The sequence below is a fragment of the Podarcis melisellensis genome (assembly GCF_964234715.1).
Source record: "Podarcis melisellensis genome assembly, chromosome: 4".
Taxonomy (NCBI): Eukaryota; Metazoa; Chordata; class Lepidosauria; order Squamata; family Lacertidae; genus Podarcis; species Podarcis melisellensis.
Genome location: NC_138531.1, coordinates 98,093,774 through 98,117,610, shown reverse-complemented (window position 1 = coordinate 98,117,610; position 23,837 = coordinate 98,093,774). Strand labels below are relative to the sequence as shown.

Here is a 23,837-nt window from a genome sequence, read left to right as displayed (position 1 = left end):
CAAGGTCTGAGGCACAGTGGACCGGCCCCCTGCTGAAAAAGTTTGCTGACCCCTGGCCTAGAACATCACTAAACAAAATCAACTTTTGAAACTCGTTTTCTTTTCCTCACAAGGAAAACTTGTCAGCAAACATTTTACCTGCAACTGAATCAAACCTGGTAAGCTTGCAAGGGGACTTAATCCCCCCCCCCCCCCCGTTAGCTGTATTGGGTCCAAGGACAGTTTACTGTGGATTTGCTGGTTTACATGCCATCCTCTTTATTTTTATATTTGCAAAGGCTGAGATGAAGGGCTGTGTGTGTGTGTGTGTGTGTGTGTGTGTGTAGGCCTGCTTCTCTGATCAAAGAGTCTGATCAAATCTCTAGGTAACTCCTATTTCACTGACATCAAAACATCTGGAGAGGCTGAAGAACAATGTGATGGTCATAGAAGCCTGGAACAAGGTGTGCATTCCGGGAGGAGACGCCCTGCTAGGACTGGTGAAGCTTCCACTGCATCAGTTCTACGTTTCATTCAAGTAAAAACTCATTCTTTGTTTTTAAAATTGTTTTTATTTTACTGTGTTGTGGCATATTTACTCAATTTTCTTCTTCTTTCAGTGCTCAAGGAACACTGATAATGCCCCCCCCCCACCAAGTCAGATTAAAAAACCAGAAATCAATTCCAGGCAGTGATTTTTAATTTCCATCCCTATCTTAGTGGCTCAGACTTGGGCTACATATGATATATTGCTGTGAGTTCATCCTAAAGTAAGCTAAGGGGCAGTATGCTGCCCAAAACATCCACCACCCAGTTTGCTTTGTTTAATTTTTTTTCTTTCATTTCTCATATATATAATCTAAACAAAAACAGAGAAAGAGAAAATAGTCTTCTTTCAAAACTAGTTGTTAACCCTTGTCTCACACAGAAAGCCATGGACCCTCTCAGCTCTCACTGGGAGCTTTCCTTCCTTATCATCATCATCACTTTTAATTTGTATACCGCCTTTCTATCTTACAATACTCAAGTCGGTTTACAAGCTGAAGAATCAAGGAATGTATACCTTATAACAATCTAATGCAATACAAAAATGTGATAATAAAACGGCTTTAAAATAAGCAATCTACATCAAATAAAGTAACATTGAACAATCATTAGAATAGCATAAACTAATAATATCAGCATATAAAAATTAAACAGAAACCCACTCTTAACAATTGCAATAAATAATGTTGAAACTACAATCAATAAAAGAAGAAGAAGAGTTTGGATTTGATATCCCGCCTTTCACTCCCTTTTTAAGGCGTCTCAAAGAGGCTAACATTCTCCTTTCCCTTCCTCCCCCACAACAAACACTCTGTGAGGTGAGTGGGGCTGAGAGACTTCAAAGAAGTGTGACTGGCTCAAGGTCACCCAGCAGCTGCATGTGGAGGAGCGGGGAATCGAACCCGGTTCACCAGATTACAAGACTACCGCTCTTAACCACTACACCACAACGGCAAGCCACAGTGCATAAAATAATACAATACAATTTGAGAAGCAGAGACTGGAAGGTGGGGCTAGGTACGTGGAAGAAGGCCTTGCCTGATGGAGTCTCTCCCCTCAACAGTTCTTCCTCCAGGACCAGCTTCCTTATGAGGACTCCCAAGGCTAGGGGGTCTCTCACCCTGGAAGGCCTTCCCTTCCCTGCCTCTCACTCAGAGGGTCCTGCCACCAACCACCTGCCACCTTCATGTGCGAGTAATCCGTGGACTCCCGTTTCTTGCATTTCTCACCCTGAGGTTCCAGAGTATGGCACATAAACTGAAAACACAATCACAGAAAGATTGAGTGGGAATTTGAGCCAAGGGGACTGAGAGTCTGAGGGTCAAATGTGGCCCTGCATTCCTCCTAGCCCCTTGGCACACTGTCAGGACACACACACTCAGCAAGGCCATTGCTCCATGCCCTCCTCAAGTGCTTTTGACTGGCTTGGCTGCCCTTGAACTGTCATTCAATTTGACAAATGATGGAGGGAATTCCAGCAGTGAGTAAAATTCCTCTGGCTGGAACGTGCCCTACCATACAAAAACACGTCACAACTTCCTCCATCCACTCTTGCCTCTCACCTCTCCTGTGTGACATGCAGCCACCCTTGGAAAGGTTGCCCATGAGAAAATACGACTCTAAAGCTGGAAAAAGGGACGCGGGTGGCGCTGTGGGTTAAACCACAGAGCCTAGGACTTGCCGATCAGAAGGTCGGCGGTTCGAATCCCCGTGACGGGGTGAACTCCCGTTGCTCGGTCCCAGCTCCTAGCAGTTTGAAAGCACGTCAAAGTGCAAGTAGATAAATAGGTACCGCTCCGGTGGGAAGGTAAACGTTTCCGTGCGCTGCTCTTGTTCACCAGAAGCGACTTAGTCATGCTAGCCACATGACTGTACGCCGGCTCCCTTGGCCAATAAAGCGAGATGAGCGCCACAACCCCAGAGTCGGTCACAACTGGACCTAATGGTCAGGGGTCCCTTTACCTTTTAAAGCTGGAAAAGGTCTCCCTTCCCCTGGACTTACGCTCCCCCCAGGTATCCAGCAGCATTCAGATGAGTGATGAGGCCTTGAAGGCTCACAGATCAGATTAAGTATGCAGGTTGCTTGAGCAGAGAGTCTAGGAACTGCAGCATGAACTACAGAATATAATCTCGCATGTCAAATTCATAGAAGCCCAGCTTTCCTGCATTTTAAAATGCCTAGCCTCCATGAAAAAGTTGCCGGTCTCTGCTAAATGCGAAGGTGGCAAGGAGAATCATTGGTAGGGAAATTGGACTCTTCTGCGTGTTTTAGTTAGTTAATTCACCACTTCATGCGTCAACAGGAATCACTACGCAGTTTACATAGCATGACTGTCTCCCTCCCTCGCTTCCCAGAGACCCCAAGATTTCCAATCTGCTGCTTCAGGCTCAGTATCCGGTGCTGGCTGTAGATGGCTCCATGCCCGTGGTGGACGTCTTCACCGGCAGCAAAAAGGGGAGTCTGAAGGTCATTCTGGCCATGGGCTCCGCAGAGCAGATCGCGGCACTGCAGAGGCTCAAGAACGAGGAAGGAATGGCACCTCCTGTGGCAATGCGCCCTCCACATGCTCTGGACTCTCTTGCCATGCCTCTTCCAAAGGTATTTCCATCAAACGTATCTTTGTGTTTGCTGAGGCTGCCCCCCAAAACTAGCACTTTTTTCACCTAGAGCAGGCATAGGCAAACTCGGCCCTCCAGATGTTTTGGGACTACAACTCACATCATCCCTGACCACTGGTCCTGTTAGCTAGGGATGATGGGAGTTGTAGTCCCAAAACATCTGGAGGGCAGAGTTTGCCTGTGCCTGGCTTAGAGACCCACCAGAGACCGCACCTGGTTGTGTCTCCAAGAGCTTTGTTCTTGGGGTGGTGTTGATGGGGAAGGAGTTTAGAACATTTAAAGTGTGTGTGTGTGTGTGTTTTGTGTTGTGTTGTGTTTATACGTCAGTGATTGTCTTGTGTTGTTTAGTCGTGTCCCCCTGGACCAGAGCATGCCAGGCACTCCTGTCTTCCACTGCTTCCCGCAGTTTGGTCAAACTCATGCTGGTACCTTCAAGAAAACTATCCAACCATCTTGTCCTCTGTCGTCCCCTTCTCCTTGTGCCCTCCATCTTTCCCAACATCAGGGTCTTTTCCAGGGAGTCTTCTCTTCTCATGAGGTGGCCAAAGTCTTGGCACCTCAGCTTCAGGATCTGTCCTTCCAGTGAGCACTCAGGGCTGATTTCCTTCAGAATGGAGAGGTTTGATCTTCTTGCAGTCCATGGGACTCTCAAGAGTTTCCTCCAGCATCATAATTCAAAAGCATCAATTCTTCAGCGATCAGCCTTCTTTATGGTCCAGCTTTCACTTCCATACATCACTACTGGGAAAACCAGAGCTTTTACTATACGGACCTTTGTCTCTACTTTTTAAGATGCTGTCTAGGTTTGTCATTGCTAGTGATTGTGATTGTCTTACAGGTGTGGCAAACCTGCAGTATACCTGTGAGATCACTATACCCAATATACACCCACTCAACCACTTTAGTTTGCAGAACTGGCGCTGTTGCAAGTGCCATACAAAATCACCCCGCATTTGTGAGCAATCAGTCTTTTAGTACAATAGCATCTACTCTCTGGAACTCCCTGCCTCTGGACATAAGACAGATGCCTTTGCAGTGCCTCTCTTTGGCACGTTGTGAAAACCTTTTTGTTCAGACCATCCTACCCAGATGTTTAGAAAACTGAAGCGAGCTTTTATGGTTTCAAATATTGTTGTTTGTTATTTTCATTACTTTCTTTTCATAAGCCGCTTTGAGGTTTTGTTTTGCTTTCACAATCAGCTGGTGTATAATTTTTATGAAATAAATTATGATGGTGGGTTATTACCCCAACCCTAATCTGCGGGTTGCCATCTGATTGGATTTTATTCTGATCCTGATCTGATTTTAGGATGTATTTTAATTGATTGCCTGATTTTATGTTGTGTTATACATTTGATGTTAGCCGCTCTGAGCCCAGTTTTGGCTCAGATAATTATTATTATCTGCCCAGAACATGCTGAGATTGGGCATTTTGTTCACTGGAGATGGGGTCTCTCTCCCCACAGGGATTCCCCTCTTTCACAGGGATTTTGTCTATTATTTTGCAGTCAGGCAGAGAAAAGGAAGGTATGATGGAGCATGTTTTTGAGATCCACATTGAGAGCGTCAAAGGGCTCACTCCCCTCCAGTCCACGGTCTGGGGAGAGGCTGACTGTTATGTGCAGTACCACTTTCCCGTTCAGGAGTCCGACGTACTGCATGGGACAGAGTTCTGTGAGAATGGTAAGTGCCGTTTGCCCTTCAGGATATTCCGGGTGCTCTTCCCCGCTTCTGAACCAAAGTGGCTAGAGTGCCATGGTGGCTAGAGTGCCATGGTGATGGACAAATATGTATTCAAGCTTCCAAAATGAAACAAGTTTGCTTATCTATAATAGGCCCAGCAGTGGCTTGCTTGCCAGGGCTTGCTTGCTGATGGTTTTACACTCAGGGCACCTGGCTCCACTCCTGTTTGGAGGGTAATTGGACAGGATTGGAGCATGGAACCGCTTCCTGGCTAGCTTGCACATGAGAATGTTGCCAGAAAACTGAGTTATCGCCTGCTGGCCTCCCCAGGGTACAGAGCTCCCACATCCGATATACTATATGTTCCGCTGCTCTACCCCTTCAGCTGAATGTAGAAAGTAAGTGGCCAAGAGACAGGAAGTGACAACTGCAAGCATCCCAACCTGCTGAACGTCATTGTCAGCCCAAGTCAATGTGCTGGATGAGCAAGGGCCCACAAACATGCCAGGCTGAGCTTAGAAACTGGTAACTGGGAACGGCCGCCGAGACCATATAACACCGGTCTAGAAAGACCTACACTGGCTCCCAGTATGTTTTCGAGCACAGTTCAAAGTATTGGTGACCTTGAAAGCCCTAAACGGCCTCAAAGGCCCAGTATACCTAAAGGACCATCTCCACCCCCATTGTTCTGCCCGGACACTGAGGTCCAGCGCTGAGGGCCTTCTGGTGGTTCCCTTGCTGCGAGAAGCCAAGTTACAGGGAACCAGGCAGAGGGCTTTCTCGGTAGTGGCACCCGCCCTGTGGAATTCCCTCCCAGCAGATGTCAAGGAAATAAACAGCTATCTGCCTTTTAGAAGACATCTGAAGGCAGCCCTGTTTAGGGAAGCTTTTAATGTTTAATACTGTATTGTGTTTTTAATATTCCATTGGAAGCCGCCCAGAGTGGCTGGAGAAACCCAGCCAGATGGGCGGGATATAAATAATAAATTGTTGTTGTTGTTATTGAAACAAGCCAATATGAATGCCCAAAGACAGGCCTAATGTGAATAACAGCCGTAGGAGCAGCCTTGGGTCCTCTTGGCTAGTGAGTCGGCTTGGGTGGCACGTGGGTCCTTGTCCCTTACATCACAGGTCTTTTCTGGCTTTGCTTTACCTCCTCAGGCCTTGTGTTAAAGCCTTTCCGCTCAACAACCACCTTGTGCGTCCCTGACCCCAACTTTGGCGACGAGCGTCATCACTCCTTGATGGTCCCTGCTGATGTCCCTGTCCAAAGGCTGCTGCTCAGCTCTTTCTCTGCCCAGAGCTTAGGAGGAGGAGGAGGAGGGATCCAGTTTGAAATCTGGTGCAGGTATTTCTTCTGGCGTCTCTCGCCATCCCTACAATTCCCCCTACTTAGCAGCACTCGCAGCCAAGGCAAACACCCACCTCTCCTTTCTGCTGGCGTCAAGCCGTGGTTAGGGCTTGGCCCAGTATACCTAAAGGACCATCTCCACCCCCATCTTTCTGCCCGGACACTGAGGTCCAGCTCCGAGGGCCTTCTGGCTGTTCCCTCCCTGCGAGAAGCCAAGGTAGAGGGAACCAGGCAGAGGGCCTTCTCGGTGGTGGCACCCACCCCGTGGAACACCCTTCCACCAGATGTCAAAGAGAAAAATAACTACCAAACTTTTAGAAGGCATCTGAAGGCAGCCCTGTTTAGGGAAGCTTTTAATGTTTAATAGGTTATTGTATTTTAGTGTTTTGTTGGAAGCCGCCCAGAGTGGCTGGGGAAACCCAGCCAGATGGGCGGGGTATAATAAATTATTATTATTATTATTATTATTGGATGAGCATGCGAAGGATCCTCCTCAAAGCGGGGCACAGAAAGTCCTAAAAGAATTGAGTCCTCTGTACTTGATCTCTTCACTCTCAGAATTATCCCTTTCAGACTCATTTCTTTGATCCTGTAACAAAACCTTAAGAGTTTGCATGCAACTGGGCCAGGTGATGAGAGAGGCCCTTTTCCCCTGAGACCCTGGAGAGCGGCTGGCTGCCAGTCAGAGCAGGCAGCCTTGCTTTAGATGGACAAGGAGTATGACCTGGCATAAACCAGCTTCCTATGACTGGGGCTGTCGGGATACAATACATGGCTGCAGTTGGCTCTTTGCATTCAGAAGGGTTTACCCCTAACGTTTACTTCCGTTTCATCTCTTCTTGTAGGTATTACTACCCTAACGTCCGAGACCAGATGGTAGCCAGGGGGACCTTGCCGCTGTCCCGCCTGTGTGCCATGGTGACCATGCAGTACCGAGAGGACGTGGGCATCCAGACCTTCAGTCTCCCCTTAATCCCAAGGACTGAGAGTGCAGGGGAACCCCATCCCCGTTCCTCAGGTAACAGAAGACATTGGCCCAGAGCAAGTCTGGAGTTTGGTCAGGTTTTACTATACTGGAGTGCAAGGCATAATTTTTCAGGACTTTAAATGAGCTTCACCTTCCTGGTGATCCTGTACTGGAGGTCCTATTTTACAGGTGACACAGGGCAGAACTTCTTATATTAGCAGACAGGTTTGGAGATTAACAGTAAAACAGGGGTGGGGTGTGTATGTATGTGTAAGATAAATCAAGTGGAGGCAGGAAGGCTTCGTCTTTCTCTTGACCTCCAGTTTTTTCTCACAGCTGAGCCAATTTTGGTCTTATAGCTATCTGGGGAAGGGGGGAAACAGGCCCAGGGTAGAGGGGTTGAAAGAATTGGTGCAAGAAGGACCAGTTGGTTATACAGCCTCTCCTGAAATCCCCACCACCACCACCACACACACACACATTGGAATTAGAAGGCAAACATGGTATTGGGGAACCTTGTGTTTACCTTATGATGTCAGGTCCCACCCTGAGGCTAAGAAAGAGCATCTTGCATTCTGTCCTCCATATCATTCTGTTTCTACCTTCCTTAAAAGTAAAGGTACCCCTGACCATTAGGTCCAGTCGCAGACGACTCTGGGGTTGCAGCGCTCATCTCGCTCTAGAGGCCGAGGGAACCGGCGTTTGTCCATAGACAGCTTCTGGGTCATGTGGCCAGCATGACCAAGCCACTTCTGGTGAACCAGAGCAGCGCACGAAAACACTGTTTACCTTCCCGCTGGAGCGGTACCTATTTATCTACTTGCACTTGACGTTCTTTCAAACTGCTAGGTTGGCAGGAGCTGGGACCGAACAACAGGAGCTCACCCCATCGCTCGGATTCAAACCACCGACCTTCTGATCGGCAAACTCTAGGCTCTGTAGTTTAGATCACAGCGCCACCTGTGTCCCCTTTCTACCTTCCTTAGATGCTTCCAAGTATTAACCTTCATGTGGTTGACAAGAAGGACCGGAGTGTCTGTTTTCAGGAAGGTCTTCAGCTATGACTTCTTGTCACATCAGCCACGTGCAGACCTTGCCTGCAGTTTCAGCAACGGAAAGCTTAAATAATTATTCCTTTTTCCTCCCCTTCTCCCCAGGTTTTCTTGATGTGAGTGTAAAATACAGGCGCTCCCTGAAAGCGACGGAAGGCATCCTGGCAGCTCAAGCAGTTTCTATCTCTGTTCAGATACACTTTGCATCCGGTTTGCAGGCAGCAGCCAGGTAAGCGCACAGCCCAAGAGTGTGTTGAGTGCTGCTGCCAGTCAGAGCTGACTGCCCTAGGCTAGATGGTCCAGATAGTTTGTATAAGGGCAGCCATCCTGCTTTCCTGCCCCTATTAAATACGGCAACGAACAATCAACACAAACCCATGTGCTTGCCTGTCTAATTTTTTTGTAATCGCTCCTTATATGCGTCTCTGGGATATTTTCTTCTCTTTGCTAAGAGCTGTGGCAGAAAAGAACCCTTCGCTCCAATGCAGTGCAGAGGTTGGAGTGAACGCTTACGTCTCCGTGCACCTGCCCTTCCTCCCCGAATCCGAGAGGCGCAACACCCGAGCCGTGGCTCGCACTTTCTGCCCAGAATTCGAGCACCACACAGAGTTCCCGTGCAACCTCGTGGTCCAGAGAAGCAGTGGAGAAGCCTGTTCCCTGGGGGAGCTGTTGCAGATTTCGGAGATAGTCTTTTCCGTCTTTCACAAGAGCCTGAACTCAGGTATGTAAAATACACGGGGGCAGCCCATACTTTAGCTGTGCCGGTGACAGAACCTGCATCACGCCATCACTCTGAGCTGGGTGGGCAAGGGAGTGGACCCAACGAGCTACCAATGGAGGATCCCTTAGGTAGCAAACCCACCCAGCACTCCCACCTGCTCTTTTGCACAGCATCCATCAACTTCCATCAGATTTGTGCAAGAGACATTTCCAGGGCTTAGATGGTGCTCTGGCAGCAAGCACCAGCTCTTTCTAGCCACCCAGCTGCCATATTCTACTGTATTTTTAAAGCACAACACATTGGCTTTGAACAGTCAGCAGCTGGCAGCCTTTGGGACCAGTCCAGTGATTGCCTTCTAGCTTATAGCCAGCAAACAGTCCATTTACTGGGGGCCCTCAATTTCCATTACAAAGGGATCAATATGTGCTTCATTTCCTGGATTTGTATGTAGCTTTCCTAGACTAAATCACTTGAGCTCCTTTCATGCTTTTCAGTTTGTGTTCTGATGAAATGGAGGCCATGATGCTTGTGGTGGTGATGACATTATTATTATTATTATTATTATTATTATTATTATTATTATTTGTATTATTTATATGCCACTCATCTACCTAGGTTGCCAGTCATTAGGCTTTGTACACCAAGAATGAGGAAGCAGTGGTAGATTATCATCCAATGACAGAACAGGGAATTACCCTTCATAGAACAACCAACCACTGAGCATAGAGAATTGCCCCAAAGAATTGCCCCACAGTTAACTGCGGCAAATGTGCCCAGTTCCAAGGGATAGCAACTGAAATCATTTCACATAAATAAGCAACTATGTCAGGAAAAGGACCCTTGGACGATTAAGTCCAGTCAAAGGCGACTGTGGGGTTGTGGTGCTCATCTCACTTCAGGCCGAGGGAGCTGGCGTTTGTCCACAGACAGCTTTCTGGATCATGTGGCCAGCATGACTAAATCACTTCTGGTGCAATGGAACACCATGACGGAAGCCAGAATGCACAGAAACACCGTTTGCCTTCCAGAGCAGTGGTACCTATTTATCTACTTTCACTGGTGTGCTTTCAAACTGTGAGGTTGGCAGAAACTGGGATAGAGCAACGGGAGCTCACCCCATCACACGAATTTGAACCGCCGACCACAGCTGTTTAGACCACAGCACCACCTGTGTCCCTAAGCAACTATGTATGCAGGAGAGGAAAGACGGGAAGCCACATGAAAGAGGATTCAAAGAACTCCCAGCTGTAGGAAGGACAATTTTTGCCCACACATATCCGATCTTATAGATCCATCCTAAAATAAGGCAATTGCCAGTAGCGCAAGAATTGCTTTTCCCTTGCACCTTTTCTACACTCGACCATTTTGAATACCTTCCGGATGGATGAACAATGATTTTTTATTTATTTCATATTTATGCTATGTCCTTCATTTTGATCTTACAGCACCATATGGAACAAAAACCCAGGCTTCGCGGGATTACCTCCTGGGAACTGCCAAGATTCCAACCAGAGACCTGTTGAACAGAAGATCAGGTAAAGATACCTGTGTTACCTTTGGTGTACGTAACAGAGTCGCTTTCTGATAGGGAGGTGCTCAGTAAATGAAAATGTTCTGCTCCCCCCCCCCCACTTTCCATTGAAAGGTGATAATGACACTCTTTTCCTGTGTGTGCTCTGTGAAAGGTATCCGAGGCTGGTTCCCAATAACTCTGCCGGAGGATCTGGTGCCTGCTCATTGTGCAAACATCCTGCAAACCATAGTTGGAGGCCTGGAGCTTTCTGTCACCTTTGCCCATCCTGGGGACCGGCAGCGTGTCCTGGATGCGGCTAAACTTTTAGGCTGGAATTTGAAGGAAGCCAGCACTGAGCAGGACGACAGCGAGGGCGAATGCCAGCCTACTCCAAACACTGCAGCCGTGGCCATTTCCATCCCTCGGCTGTGGCTACCAGTGCAGTGTGTGCTACTTGCAGGAGAGACGCACTTAAACAAAAGCGTCCATTGCTACCTCCGCTATAAGCTGTATGACCAAGAAGCCACGTGGACGTCTCTTAGGAGGCCCAAATTAGCCGAAGACCAGAAGCACGTGACCGTGAGCTTCAAGAAGAGCAAAGAAATGGATCTTCCCTTGAGCCAAGCCTTACTGTGGTACTTCAAGGAGGAGAGGCTGGAGGTCCAGGCGTGGCGAGCCTATGGGAACGAGAGCAACACCGAGAGGCCGCTGGATACCGATCGACTGATTGGGTCGGCCTACGTGGACCTTGCCGCGCTCGGGGAGAGCTCAAGGGGGAAAAGGACAGTTAGTGGTATGTTCACTAGCAGCTTAAAAAGCGTTGGGCAGCTTTGGGGCTCAATCCATCAATTGCCATCCAACCCGTAGTCTTTGCATTTTCCTTTTTAACCCCATCACCAAGCAAAGATTGTAACAGCCGTGCCCCTATTGGCATATTTATGCGACACCCACTTACCATATGGAGTTTGCTACCAACAGATGTGGTGATGGCTGCCGCTTCAGATGGTTTACAAAAGGTATGGGGACAATTTATTGGAGGAGAGGTCTAGCGCTGTCCACTGGACGCAGGAAATAACTTCCCATGTTCAGAGTCACATACAGTGGTACCTCGGGTTAAGTACTTAATTCGTTCCGGAGGTCCGTTCTTAACCTGAAACTGTTCTTAACCTGAAGCACCACTTTAGCTAATGGGGCCTCCTGCTGCCGCCGCGCTGCTGGAGCACGATTTCTGTTCTCATCCTGAAGCAAAGTTCTTAACCCGAGGTACTATTTCTGGGATAGCAGAGTCTGTAACCTGAAGCGTATGTAACCCAAGGTACCACTGTACTTTCGATCACCTGGTGCTGGTGGCCAACAGGGATGGCTGGCTCCAGCCTAGGTGGAAAGGGAAGCTGCCCACACTTTTTTGCCTGAGCAGGAGTGGGAGGCAACAAATGAATGAATTAAATAATAATTGTTGTTGTTTAGTCATGTCCGACTCTTCGTGACAACAACAACAACAATAATAATAATAATAACTTTTATTTATACCCCGCCCTCCCCAGCCGGGCTCAGGGCGGTTAACACCCGATATAAAACAAAGTGATTGAAATACAACTTAAAAGCAAGATTAAAATACAACATTAAAATATTAAAATACAGCTTCATTTCAATGGAAACTCAAAACTTTTGGGGGGGATGAAAACGTCAAGTCTTCACCAAGGCTAACTATCCAGACTGGTCCTACATGGGCCAGAAAAAAGCCAGGGAAGTCCCCAAATAGGAGTTCCATCACAGGAAAGAGGGGAAGGGGATCAAGCTGATTCCAAGCCAAAGGCCAGGCGGAAGAACTCTGTCTTACAGGCCCTGCAGAAAGAAATCAGATCCCGCAGGGCCTTGGTCCCATGAGACAGAGTGTTCCACCAGGCCGGAGCCAGTGCTGAAAAGGCCCTGGCTCTGGTTGAGGCTAATCTGACTTCCTTAGGGCCCGGGACCTCTAGTGTGTTGCTATTTATGGACCTTAAGGTCCTCCATGGGGCATACCGGGAGAGTTTTTTTAATACCAGCAAGATCTCAGAGGAGATTACAGAACCAGGCACTTGGCCCCCAGCCTCTCTTCTCCTTCTTGAAATGTGCCTTCTCCCATCATTGCAGGTGTCTTCCCCTTGTTCCGGCGCAATTCTTCAAACTTGTTGGGAGCCGCCGTGCGAATCCACATTGTGGCAGCTCCCAAAAGCCCCTCCAGACCTGATGTTTCCGAAGATGGCAGCAGTGGCATCAGTGACCATGAGGAAAGACGGAAGGAGCCTGAGCAAGATTTGAAACCTGATCAGACCTCCGTTGTGGAAACCCTCAGCGAGAAACCATCCAAGGAGTCTCCCCACACAGTGGGTCATGAGCAGACATTTGCCGTCAGCATCCTTGTGGAAAGGGCCATGCACTTGAGCTTAAAAGGTGAGTAAAACTCTGGGCTCCCTGGGGTCTAGGTTGGAAATCCCACAAACGGGACATAAAGCTGATGGCCTGTGTTACTTGTTTGCTTAGGTTTATATTCACCCTTAAAAACACCAGGAGGAATTGAACAAGGTGATTGTTTTGTCAAGGCAAACATTTCAGTTTTCCAGACAAAATGATTCCCCCCTCTTCTCTCCCTGCACTGTTCCAGAATTTATACCATCCTAAGCCAGTGTCAGACGGAGGAGAGTTGAGGAAAACCGCCCCACTTCACGAGTGGAGGTCCCTACACTGTGCTTCTGCTTACGGGACACATTACAGTGGTACCTCAGGTTACATACACTTCAGGTTACAGACTCCGCTAACCCAGAAATAGTATCTCTGGTTAAGAACTTTGCTTCAGGATGAGAACAGAAATCGTGCTCCTGCAGCGCAGCAGCAGCAGGAGGCCCCATTAGCTAAAGTGGTGCTTCAGGTTAAGAACAGTTTCAGGTTAAGAACGGACCTCTGGAACGAATTAAGTACTTAACCCGAGGTACCACTGTAGTTGAATTCCACCCATTATCAGGGTGACTTGACAATTAAACATTGGAAAAAGCATAAACAACTAATCTGTTACATGAGCACATCCGGTTCACCCTAAGAACTGTTCCCAGTGCGTGCATTTTTAAAATGAAAAGGTGCAGTCTGCTCCCAGGAAATTATTCACGCTGTAATAAGTCTTCGTTAAGGAGAAAGTTCTGTGTAAAATAATGATTTTTCCTTCTGTTAGTGTCTTTTTAGATTGTAAGAAGGAGCTCAGTGTTTGCTGCTGATGTTATTGATCTTATACATAAGCTGCTTCAGAAAGGATTTTGGAGTGAATAGCTCTGAGGGCAGGGGGATAAATAAATAAGCCAGCAATTTAGATATCGGTAACAGGAGTTTGGGCGGAAGTGTTCTGGAAGGGAATTTGCTTTCCGAAAGAACTGCCATCAACATGCCCTTTGTCCCGATCTTGATTTGGGCAGCCTTGGGCTCTGCATCAGCACCTTCCCAGGAAACTTTCCTGGGATTCATGTTCCACATTGTTTCTGTCTCTGAAACGGCATTGAGGCCCTTCCCAGAGGGTGACCTTGTTGTTCTGCGGGTGCACAGCAGCGACTTTGTGCTGAGCAAACTAGGTCAAGCCAATTAAACAATTAGCTAATCTCTATTCTCACAGGCTTCTTCCCATGCTTTTGAGATAAACAGTCCCAGGTTGGGGGGCTGGTAAGCTCTAGTCCTGCTCCAGCCATGAAAGAGATTATAGTAATCGGGGAGGGGAGCCTTTTATTTGTCCGTTCTCTTGCACCAAAGAACCCTCGGTCTCTCTGGCAGTTCCTAAAGGCCAGTCTTGTGTATTATATTGCAAGCATTTCTAAACATTCAGCAAATTCTATATTTGCACTTTCCCTCTGCATTTTCCCCTTGGGGTAAGACAGTGGGCCTTACAAAGACCTATCACCCAGAACATTCATCATCATCATCTCCTATCTGGCTGGTTTCCCCAGTCCCTCTGGGTGGATTACAGCATATCTAAAAACATAATAAAAACATCAAGCGTTAAAAACTTCCCTAAACAGGGCTGCCTTCAGGTGTTTTCTGTAATTCTTTATCTGCTTGACATCTGAAAGAAGGGCATTCCACAGGGAGGGCGCCACTACCAAGAAGGCCCTCTGCCTGGTTCCCTGTAACTTCGCATCTCGCAGTGAGAGAATCAGCAAAAGACCCTCGGAGGAGGACCTCAGAGTCCGGGCTGAGCGATGGGGGTGGAGAATCTCATTCAGGTCTCCTGGGCCAAATCCGTTTAGGGCTTTCAAGGTCAGCACCAACACTTTGAATTGTGCTTGGAAATGTACTGGGAGCCAGTGAAGATCCTTTAAGACCGGTGTTATATGGTCCAGGTGGCTACTGCCAGTTACCAGTCTAGCTGCTGCCAAGCCAATCTTCTCCCAAGATTGCTTATTGTCCAAACACGCCTGTGCATGAGCATGTGAGCGATGGGGCTTTGGTGCCCTCAGCCTCCTGCTTCTCGTTCGCATTGCCAGTTGCAAGGGTGTGCTTGCCCGCCTGGCAGGCTCACAGGAACCCGGGATCATGGAGTCATTCCCCCAGAACCATCTGGAAGTGCCCTTTCCTTTGGCCTCATGGATTGTGGCTCTTCTGGGGAGACTCTGCATTCTGTGGTACCTCCCAAAGTTTCCTCCGTTCTCATAACTTCAGACCAAGCCAACACCTGCCCAACTTGTTTTTCAGGGAGTCCTCTCACGGAACGTGGGGTCGTGGCACCCAGTAGCTACGTGTCCTTTGTCGCTGCCGATGCCGATAATCCCGTTGCCACGGAAATAGTTGAAAATTCCGACTCACCTGTTTGGGACTTTCAGCAGCAGACCAGGTATGCGGTGTAACCCTTTAACAAATGAGAATCTCAGAAGCCCCATCATCTGCTATGCAGACAATCAGTTGGGATAGCAGGCTTCCTACACAGGGAGGGATTTCTCCAGTCAAAACAACAGAAATGCATGTTACACATTTGGGGGGTTTTGTTGGTTTGTGTGCTTGCAATCAAGTGGTACGTAAATTTTTAGAAATCAATAAACCCTGAACAAGAGCACTCCCATTAGGAGGCAAAAATGCACTGCAAGTACCAATTAGGAGCAGTATTTATATAGCACCACCCAACAGAATTGTGCTTTAGAGAGAGAATCTTTTGCCCCAAAGAACTTGCAATCTAAATCTTTCCACAGCTATGACAGTAATAGGAAGGGGGTAGAATAAGTTAGGTTTAGTTTTGCTCAAGGATGAGGATTAAGGGGTTATAAGGGGACACGGGTGGCACTGTGGTCTAAACCACTGAGCCTCTTGGGCTTGCCAGTCAGAAGGTAGGCAGTTTGAATCCCCACGACAGAGTGAGCTCCTGTTGCTCTGTCCCAGTTCTTGCCACCTAGCAGTTCAAAAGCATACCAGTGCAAGTAGATAAATAGGTACCACTGTGGCAGGAAGGTAAATAGCGTTTCCATGCGCTCTGGTTTCCATCACAGTGTCCCATTGCACCGGAAGCGGTTTAGTCCTGCTGCCCACATGACCCAGAAAGCTATCTGTGGACAAACGCCGGCTCCCTCAGCCTGAAAGCGAGATGAGCGCTGCAACCCCATAGTCGCCTTTGACTGGACTTAACCGTCCAGGGGTCCTTTACCTTTACCTTCTAAGCAAAAGTCAGAAGTGTCAAAATGTACACACCAGTTTTCGCTGGAATGAACCTACATGGTCTTAGCAGAAAGGTTATAAAGAATTAAGTTAAAATGGATTGTTAATGGGTTAAAGTGTAAAATTTAAGGTTAAATTGCGTTAAGATAAATTATGGGGAAAGAATTTGAGAAAGAGGGAAAGGACTTGCTGAAACAATTATGAATTAAGAATACAAAAAGGGAGGCGTGAGGAAGTCATGGAAATAAGTAAATGAAAGATAAAGATATGAAAATATGGATGTTATTGTTTTTAAATGTTATTTCTTGGCTGTATTGTTTTTGGGGTTTTGTTTTTTTCTTAGCAGGGTATTTTCTTGTATTTTTGAAGTATTGTAATCTTTTCTATTATTATTATTACTGTTTGTTTTATTTTCTTTGTAATTGTTAAACTCCAATAAATATTTTTTTAAAAAACAAAAACAAAATGTACACACCAGTTTTCAGGCGCATGGGCCCTGCTGCTGCCACCCATGCCTACCTATTCACACATACCCCCATATGTATTTGGGAAGCGGCTATAGCTCAGTGGTTAGAGCAGCAGCTGCCTTGCCTGCGGAAGGTCCCAGCTCCAATCCCTGGCATCTCCATGCTGGGCTGTGAGACCCTCATGCCTGAAACCCTGGAGAGCGGCTGCCAGTCAGTGTAGGCAGCACTGGGCAAGATGGGGCAATGGTCTGACTCAGTTTAGGGCAGCTTCCTAAGTTCCTACGTTCTCATACCTCAGGGAGAGTTTTCCATATGACATGTAACTTGAATTTCGGCAATGTTTCATCCGACCACGATCAAGGCGCATTTCTGACTTTTTCTTCTTCTTGACAGACTCTCCAAAGAGCTTCTGTTGGATCCTCAGCAAACTCTGGTCTTTAAAGTTTGGCACAAAGCAGGTATTATTCTTCAAATGCAGTTACCGTATAGCCAACAACCCCCAAGCTCTATACCAAGGGGAACTGTTAATAAAGTGCCTTACGCAGCGGAGGACCAGGAAGCCTTTTCATTTCACTTGGGTGGACTGTTGAGCTCTTTCCAACTAAACTACAGTGGTACCTCGCAAGACGAAATTAATTCGTTCTGCGAGTTTCTTCGTCTTGCGGATTTTTTGTCCTGCGAAGCTCGGATGCACCCTGGTTTTAAGAAAAAGGAAACAAACTCGCAAGATATTTCGTCTTGCAAAGCAAGCCCATAGGGAAAATCGTCTTGCGAAGCAACTCAAAAAACGAAAAACTCTTTCGTCTTGCGAGTTTTTCATCTTCCGAGGCATTCGTCTTGCGAGGTACCACTGTAATGGTAAAGGGCTTGGACCTAACCTGGCAGGCTGTTTTCATGTATGTGTTCTAAGAAGACACACCTGTTGGATGCTTTGCATCGTGCCCAGAAGCAAATAGGTATCAGGACAGGAGTGGTAGGATCCTGTAAGCCAGCACCCACAGCATCCTCACTGCTGCATTCAGGACTACAGTGGTACCTCTGGTTGCGAACAGGATCCGTTCCGGAGGCCCATTCGCAACATGAAAAGCCCGCAACCTGAAGCGCCGTATCTGCACAGGTGCACAGCACAATTTGGCACTTCTGCGCATGCACGAGCGGTGAAACCCAGAAGTAACCCTTTCCGGTACTTCTGGGTCGCCGCGGGACGCAACCTGAAAAAACGTATCTTGAAGCAAATGTAACATGAGGTATGACTGTAGTTGGTGCTTCCAAGACTCTTCAAAGGTAGATGCAAGGAAGGCATGTGTCACTGTGGTCAGGTCTACCCTTATCAGGAATGGGCCCACCCAGACTAAGTTAGGCAATGCGCTCCTGGCCACAACTGTCACCTGAGAGATAGGCATGCAGGGATTTTCATCAGTCACTCCCCGCCAAGTTTGGTTTAAATAAAACAAAGCCAAATCAAGTTTCTAATTCTTAACACAGTGACTCCAAATGCCCCATGAGGCAGGGTCCTCTTATTCCCTTCATGGCTCTTCATCCTTTCCCCGCGGCCTTAATATGTGCAGCTCTTGTGCACGATTGCATCTGTTCCTGACAGGTTCTCCCACTTCCAACAACCTCAGGTTCTGCCTCATCTCAGATATTGGGGTCTGGCAAATGCCTGCAGGTCTGTGCGCTTCGAGAAAAGAATTTGAACTCCCTCAGGGCTTTGCTCCAGAATGCCAAAATCCGCTTGCAGGAGATAATCCAAACAATGGTTACTTTTGTGTTTGCCAGAAGGAATGGCTGTTTCTTGTTTGCACCGGCATCCGTGCAGGGAAGGGGAAAAACAGACAGATTGTTTCAAAGAAAAACTGCAGCAAGTCTCCTTTCAATGTCCTTGAATATTCAGAGGCCAGCTGGCAATGGGCAGAGATAGAAGAACGTACAGTATACAAACAGCCCTAATTTGGGGGCTGCATTCAGACAGCCTTGGGGCTTGTTTGTTTCCTTCTCTGCATGGGGGCACTCAGGTGATTTCTTTTCCAAAGCCTTGCCCACCCAAGAGATGGTTATGTTGGATATATTTATTCACCCTTTTTATCCAGGTATTTTAGAATTGTATTCCCCCAAAACCAGTAGCAAGGCTCAGGATCATGGGGTGGTGATGTTGTGCTCTTTCCTCTTGGACATGAAGGAATACCACAGCCAGGGGCAGAATATTGGGCAGTGTGAAATTCCACACAAGAAGATTTCACTCGGAATGCCTTCCTCTGCAGAGAGTGTGTGCCTTAAGGCTGTGGGCGACTGTGCAAAATGCTTTTTAGATTAGGAAAAATGGGGGTGGGGGGAGCATGATAGAGGTGCGTAAAATCATACACGATGCGGATAAAAGTGGATAGAGGTGTTTTCTCCTGCTTGCATAATGCTCAAGCCCGGGGGCATCCATTGAAGATCAGTGGTGGAAGATTCAGGAAAACTTCCTTTGCACAGTGCATAACTAATACAGTGGTACCTCTGGTTAAGTACTTAATTCGTTCCGGAGGTCTGTTCTTAACCTGAAACTGTTCTTAACCTGAAGCACCACTTTAGCTAATGGGGCCTCCTGCTGCTGCCGTGCCGCCGGAGCACGATTTCTGTTCTCAGGCTGAAGCAAAGTTCTTAACTCGAGGTACTATGTCTGGGTTGGCGGAGTCTGTAACCTGAAGCGTATGTAACCCGAGGTACCACTGTATTGGAATTTGCGACCTAAAGATGCAGTGTTGGCCACCAACTTGGATGGCTTTAAAAGCGGGTCAGACAGATTCATGGAGGAATTCAAAGTCGTCAGTGGCTGCTGGTCATGATGGCTGTGTACTTAACCTCTGGCATCAGAGAAGAGTGTGACTGCACTCATGTTCTCCGTGTGAGCTTCCCAGGCACACCTGGTTGGCCACTCTGAGAACAAGAAGGTATACTGTAGCTCAGGGGTGCCCAAACTTTTTTCAAAGAGGGCCAGATTTGATGAAGTTGTTGAGCCAGATTAAACCGGCAGGCCGGATTAGGCCCCCGAAACGGACTTTGGACATACCTACTGCAGCTAGTTAGGTGTGATTTTTGGCCATGTTTTCCTGGCTGACGCCTGTGTATTTTCCACCCTGCTTTCCTTACAGATGAGAGGCAACCATTGATATGAGAGCCAGTGTGGTGTAGTGGTTAAGAGCAGCAGACTCGTAATCTGGGGAAGCGGGTTCGCTTTCCCGCTCCTCCACATGCAGCTGCTGGGTGACCTTGGGCCAGTCACACTTCTCTGAAGTCTCGCAGCCCCACTCACTTCACAGAGTGTTTGTTGTGGGGGAGGAAGGGAAAGGAGAATGTGAGCCGCTTTGAGACTCCTTCGGGTAGTGATAAAGCAGGATATCAAATCCAAACTCTTCTTCTTTTACAGATGTTGAACGGGTGATAGGATTTGCCTCTGTGGATCTCTCCCCCCTCCTTTCCGGCTTCCAGTTAGTCTGTGGCTGGTACAACATCACAGACTTCAGCGGGCAGTGTCAGGGGCAGATCAAAGTCGCCGTTTCCCCCCTCGAAAATATAACTCATCTCAAAGAAGAAAGACAGGCAAGAAGCCAGACCAAATCTTCAGGATCATCAGTATGTCCATTTCCCAGTTTCTCAGGTTTCTGACTTCTGGACTGACAGAATTACTGCAAATATTCCATATTGGCTGCTTAGGGGTCGTGGGATGCAGCTGTCAGAAATAATACATGGCCTTTCTCACACTAACGTGACACAGGTGTTGGGCAAATATTATGCACAAATTAAAAAATCTAACCCAAGAGGCCTGTGGTAGTTTTATCTACAATCCCCTTTGATGTTCTGGCTTATTCATTCATTCTGTGAAGGAAAGCTAGAGGGGAAGCTTTCATTCCAATGAAATTGTGGCTTCCAGAGCAGCTACAGCTGCATGTTGGCTCAGCCCAAGAGATATTTCTTCCTTCCAGTTTCCCTCTCTGTTGTGTTGCAGATTCCAACCACCAGCTCTTTTGCCCTCCAAGCGCAGGACTTGTACACTGCGTTCCCCAGCTTCTCCACAAGAGGCACCAGCGAACATCTAAAGTCCCCATTGAAGGGCACTGATGCCACCAGTCTGGAGAGGTGAGAATAACATGGGGGGGGCAAATGAGAGGGGGCTGTGAAGTAACTGTGTAATTGTTTCAGATATTATTTGCCAAGATTACCTTCCACGGTGCGGCTGCCACACTTCCCAAAGCACTCAAACATCACTATTTTGTTGCCTCCCACCAGCCTTCAGCATATTTATGGCGTTTCCATGTGCTCCACGGGAACCTCTTGGAGAGCACCTGTAACATCACTGCTGACTGAGAACTCATCTGTTCTCCAACCCCTCAGTGCCAATACTGTGTGTTTAGCTAGACATGTTTTATTTAATGTTTGTGGACTGTGCACTCCACGTCTTCAGTGCTGGAGGGACGCTGCCCCATTTCCCCCCCCCCTTAAAAAAACTTAAATAGTTACAGTGGTACCTTGGTTCTCGAACGGCTTGGTTGACGAACAAATCGGCTCCCAAATGCCACAAACCCAGAAGTAAGTGTTACGGAAGCCAAACATCATTTTTCGGAAGCCAAACATCTGATGTGGTTTCCTCTTGAGCTCCTGCAGCCAATCGGAAGCCACACCTTGGTTTTGGAAGTCAAATGGACTCCCAGAACGGATTAAGTTTGAGAACCAAGGTACCACTGTATTTACCTTTACACCCACTTCCAACAGCAAGGTTATTTCCTGTGTACCATGTTCCAAAAGAATAACCAGCAAACTGGGCAGGGGCCAAAGGAGAACCACAAGGAGAAGTCAAAGATCTGATAAGGAAAGGCTGAAAGATCTGCCTGTGTTCAGCCCCGTGTTGACATCCGCATGCTTTCAAAGGAGGCCTCTCTAAGTGAAGGGGATCCTTAATGATTTTGAGCATGGAACTAGGGGGGTGGTTTTTCCAGAGAAAGTAGTGTGGTGTACTGAGCTGTGATTTTGTGCGTAAGGTGTTTGAATCTTTAGAAATGGAGAGAAAGATATTATTGCCCCTTGAGCAAGAGTGGTGGAAGGTGAAGCATGGAGCAGAGAATCACTAACAGTGTTTCTTCCTTTTGCAGGACTGGGTCCTTGGGGTCCCAGATGCCCCGTCATGAAGAGCACGTGAAGAACATCCGCCGATTCCACGAGTCGCTGCAGCAGGCAGAAAGCAGCACGTCCCAGTTGGGAAGGCTGGATTCCCTTTCCCATTCCTCACGCACTTCCCTTCTCAGAACTCTCAGGTAAAGCCACGTTGCAGGTGACAGGACGGCAAAACGCTCTGTGTCAGCAGGAGCTCTGTTAGAAAATAATATGATAGCTCTTCCCAAAAACACCTCCGCACCAAATCACAGCAAAATGCTTTGCAGGCTTGCAGTGTGGAGAGGAGGAGCTTAGGATGTTCCCTGGTTGCAGGCGAGATGGTCATTGATGGAGCTGAAAGCTGGTGCTGAAAGTTGGTGCTTTTGAATTCCACATCAGGAGTGCCTGCAGCTGGGTCAGGCCAAAAGCTTGTCTAGTCCCAGCCGTCTGTTTCCCACTGTGGCCAAGCAGATGCCTCTACAGGAGCCCACAAAGAAGGCAACCTTTCTGCAGGCTTTCTCCACTGTTTGATATCCAGGGGCCTCGTGCCTCTGACCCCAGATCTCCCTTCAGCTGACTCTGGTTGTTCAGTGGCAAGGAGAAGGCAGGTGGCACTCTGCTTTGAATCCAGGGGGGCCAGAGCTAACTCCTGGCATTGCAAAAGGGTTCTGGGCGTGCTGTTGTTGTTTAGTCGTTTAGTCCTGTCCGACTCTTCGTGACCCCCTGGACCAGAGCACGCCAGGCACTCCTGTCTTCCACTGCCTCCCACAGTTTGGTCAAACTCATGATGGTAGCTTTGAGAACACTGTCCAGCCATCTCGTCCTCTGTCGTCCCCTTCTCCTTGTGCCCTCCATCTTTCCCAGCATCAGGGTCTTTTCCAGGGAGTCTTCTCTTCTCATGAGGTAGCCAAAGTCTTGGAGCCTCAGCTTCAGCATCTGTCCTTCCAGTGAGCACTCAGGGCTGATTTCCTTCAGAATGGAGAGGTTTGATCTTCTTGCAGTCCATGGGACTCTCAAGAGTCTCCTCCAGCACCAGAATTCAAAAGCATCCATTCTTTGGCGATCAGCCTTCTTTATGGTGCAGCTTTCACTTCCATACATCACTACTGGGAATAGCTGTCAACTTTTCCCTTTTCTTGTGAGGAATCCTATTCGGAATAAGGGAATTTCCCTTAAAAAAAGGAAAATGTTGACAGCTATGGTTCTGGGACATAGCCCCTGTTAAGACCTAACTAGAACTGAGACCCAAGGGCAAAAGGATTCGCTAAGGAAGTGGAAAATAAAATGGATTTTGACCTCCAACTGCTTACCCATTGCTGCACATAAGGCCCTTTATGTGACAGGGCTCTGCTTTCTCTCTGACATCTCTTCCCTTCCAGGAAAAACCTGAGTGAGCTGGATGAGATTCAGAGGTACTTCGGTCAAAAGCTCACCAAACCTCACCCCGACTTGGGTTCTCCACGGAGAAACACGGATGATCTGGGCGCCAGTCACCAAAGCCCCGCCTCCATGGTGGCAGATTCGGAAGGACGCCATCTGCTGGAGAAATCCAGTCACCTGGTTTCTCAAGTCAGCAGCCTGATTGCTGGTGAGATGTTGGAATTGGGGGTTGGGGGGTGGCAGTAATGGGAGGAGGGGAGGATGCAGCTTGACAGGCAGAGAGGAGAAGACCACTTCAGGCAAATGGAGAAGCCTAGCAGAAGGCGCAGAGGAGGGACGGAGACAGGGAGGGCAAAGGAGTACGTTGATAGATGAATCTGTGCAGGGTAAAGCTCTGCGGAGCCCAATGAAAGTGTATGGGGCACCTGTTCATGGTGGGCAGGGTGCTGCACAATGTTGGTTTCAAATGAAATAGAAGAGTGCATGGGGAACAGGAAGCATGACTCAGCTGTTGCTCCTGCCTCCATCTTCCTGCCTTATCCACTTATATTGTCTATGTTGTTGTTTTCAGCTTGTAAACTAGCTTAAAGGTAAAGAGTAAAGGGACCCCTGACCATTAGGTGCAATCATGGCCGACTCTGGGGTTGCAGCGCTCATCTCGCTTTATTGGCCGAGGGAGCCAGCATACAGCTTCCAGGTCATGTGTCCAGCATGACTAAGCCGCTTCTGGTGAACCAGAGCAGCGAACCCTCCCGCCGGAGCGGGACC

The 23,837-nt window shown here is 47.9% G+C and overlaps 1 protein-coding gene across 5 annotated transcripts in view; it reads left to right on the top strand.

Moving 5' to 3' along the window:
• Positions 1 to 23,837, top strand: part of C2CD3 (C2 domain containing 3 centriole elongation regulator) — a 58,818-nt gene that overhangs the window by 18,791 nt on the left and 16,190 nt on the right. For 3 of the 5 annotated variants that reach the window (XM_081909507.1, XM_081909506.1, XM_081909503.1), the window contains 16 exons: positions 366 to 517; positions 2,881 to 3,124; positions 4,650 to 4,827; positions 5,989 to 6,175; positions 7,024 to 7,196; positions 8,303 to 8,426; positions 8,650 to 8,918; positions 10,364 to 10,453; positions 10,604 to 11,224; positions 12,565 to 12,864; positions 15,142 to 15,280; positions 16,953 to 17,017; positions 19,969 to 20,174; positions 20,548 to 20,678; positions 21,686 to 21,850; positions 23,069 to 23,277. In XM_081909507.1, coding sequence (XP_081765633.1) covers positions 366 to 517; positions 2,881 to 3,124; positions 4,650 to 4,827; positions 5,989 to 6,175; positions 7,024 to 7,196; positions 8,303 to 8,426; positions 8,650 to 8,918; positions 10,364 to 10,453; positions 10,604 to 11,224; positions 12,565 to 12,864; positions 15,142 to 15,280; positions 16,953 to 17,017; positions 19,969 to 20,174; positions 20,548 to 20,678; positions 21,686 to 21,850; positions 23,069 to 23,277 — 3,253 coding nt within the window. The remainder of the gene's footprint in view (positions 1 to 365; positions 518 to 2,880; positions 3,125 to 4,649; positions 4,828 to 5,988; positions 6,176 to 7,023; positions 7,197 to 8,302; positions 8,427 to 8,649; positions 8,919 to 10,363; positions 10,454 to 10,603; positions 11,225 to 12,564; positions 12,865 to 15,141; positions 15,281 to 16,952; positions 17,018 to 19,968; positions 20,175 to 20,547; positions 20,679 to 21,685; positions 21,851 to 23,068; positions 23,278 to 23,837) is intronic. The other 2 variants (XM_081909505.1, XM_081909504.1) reach the window with 2 other exon arrangements.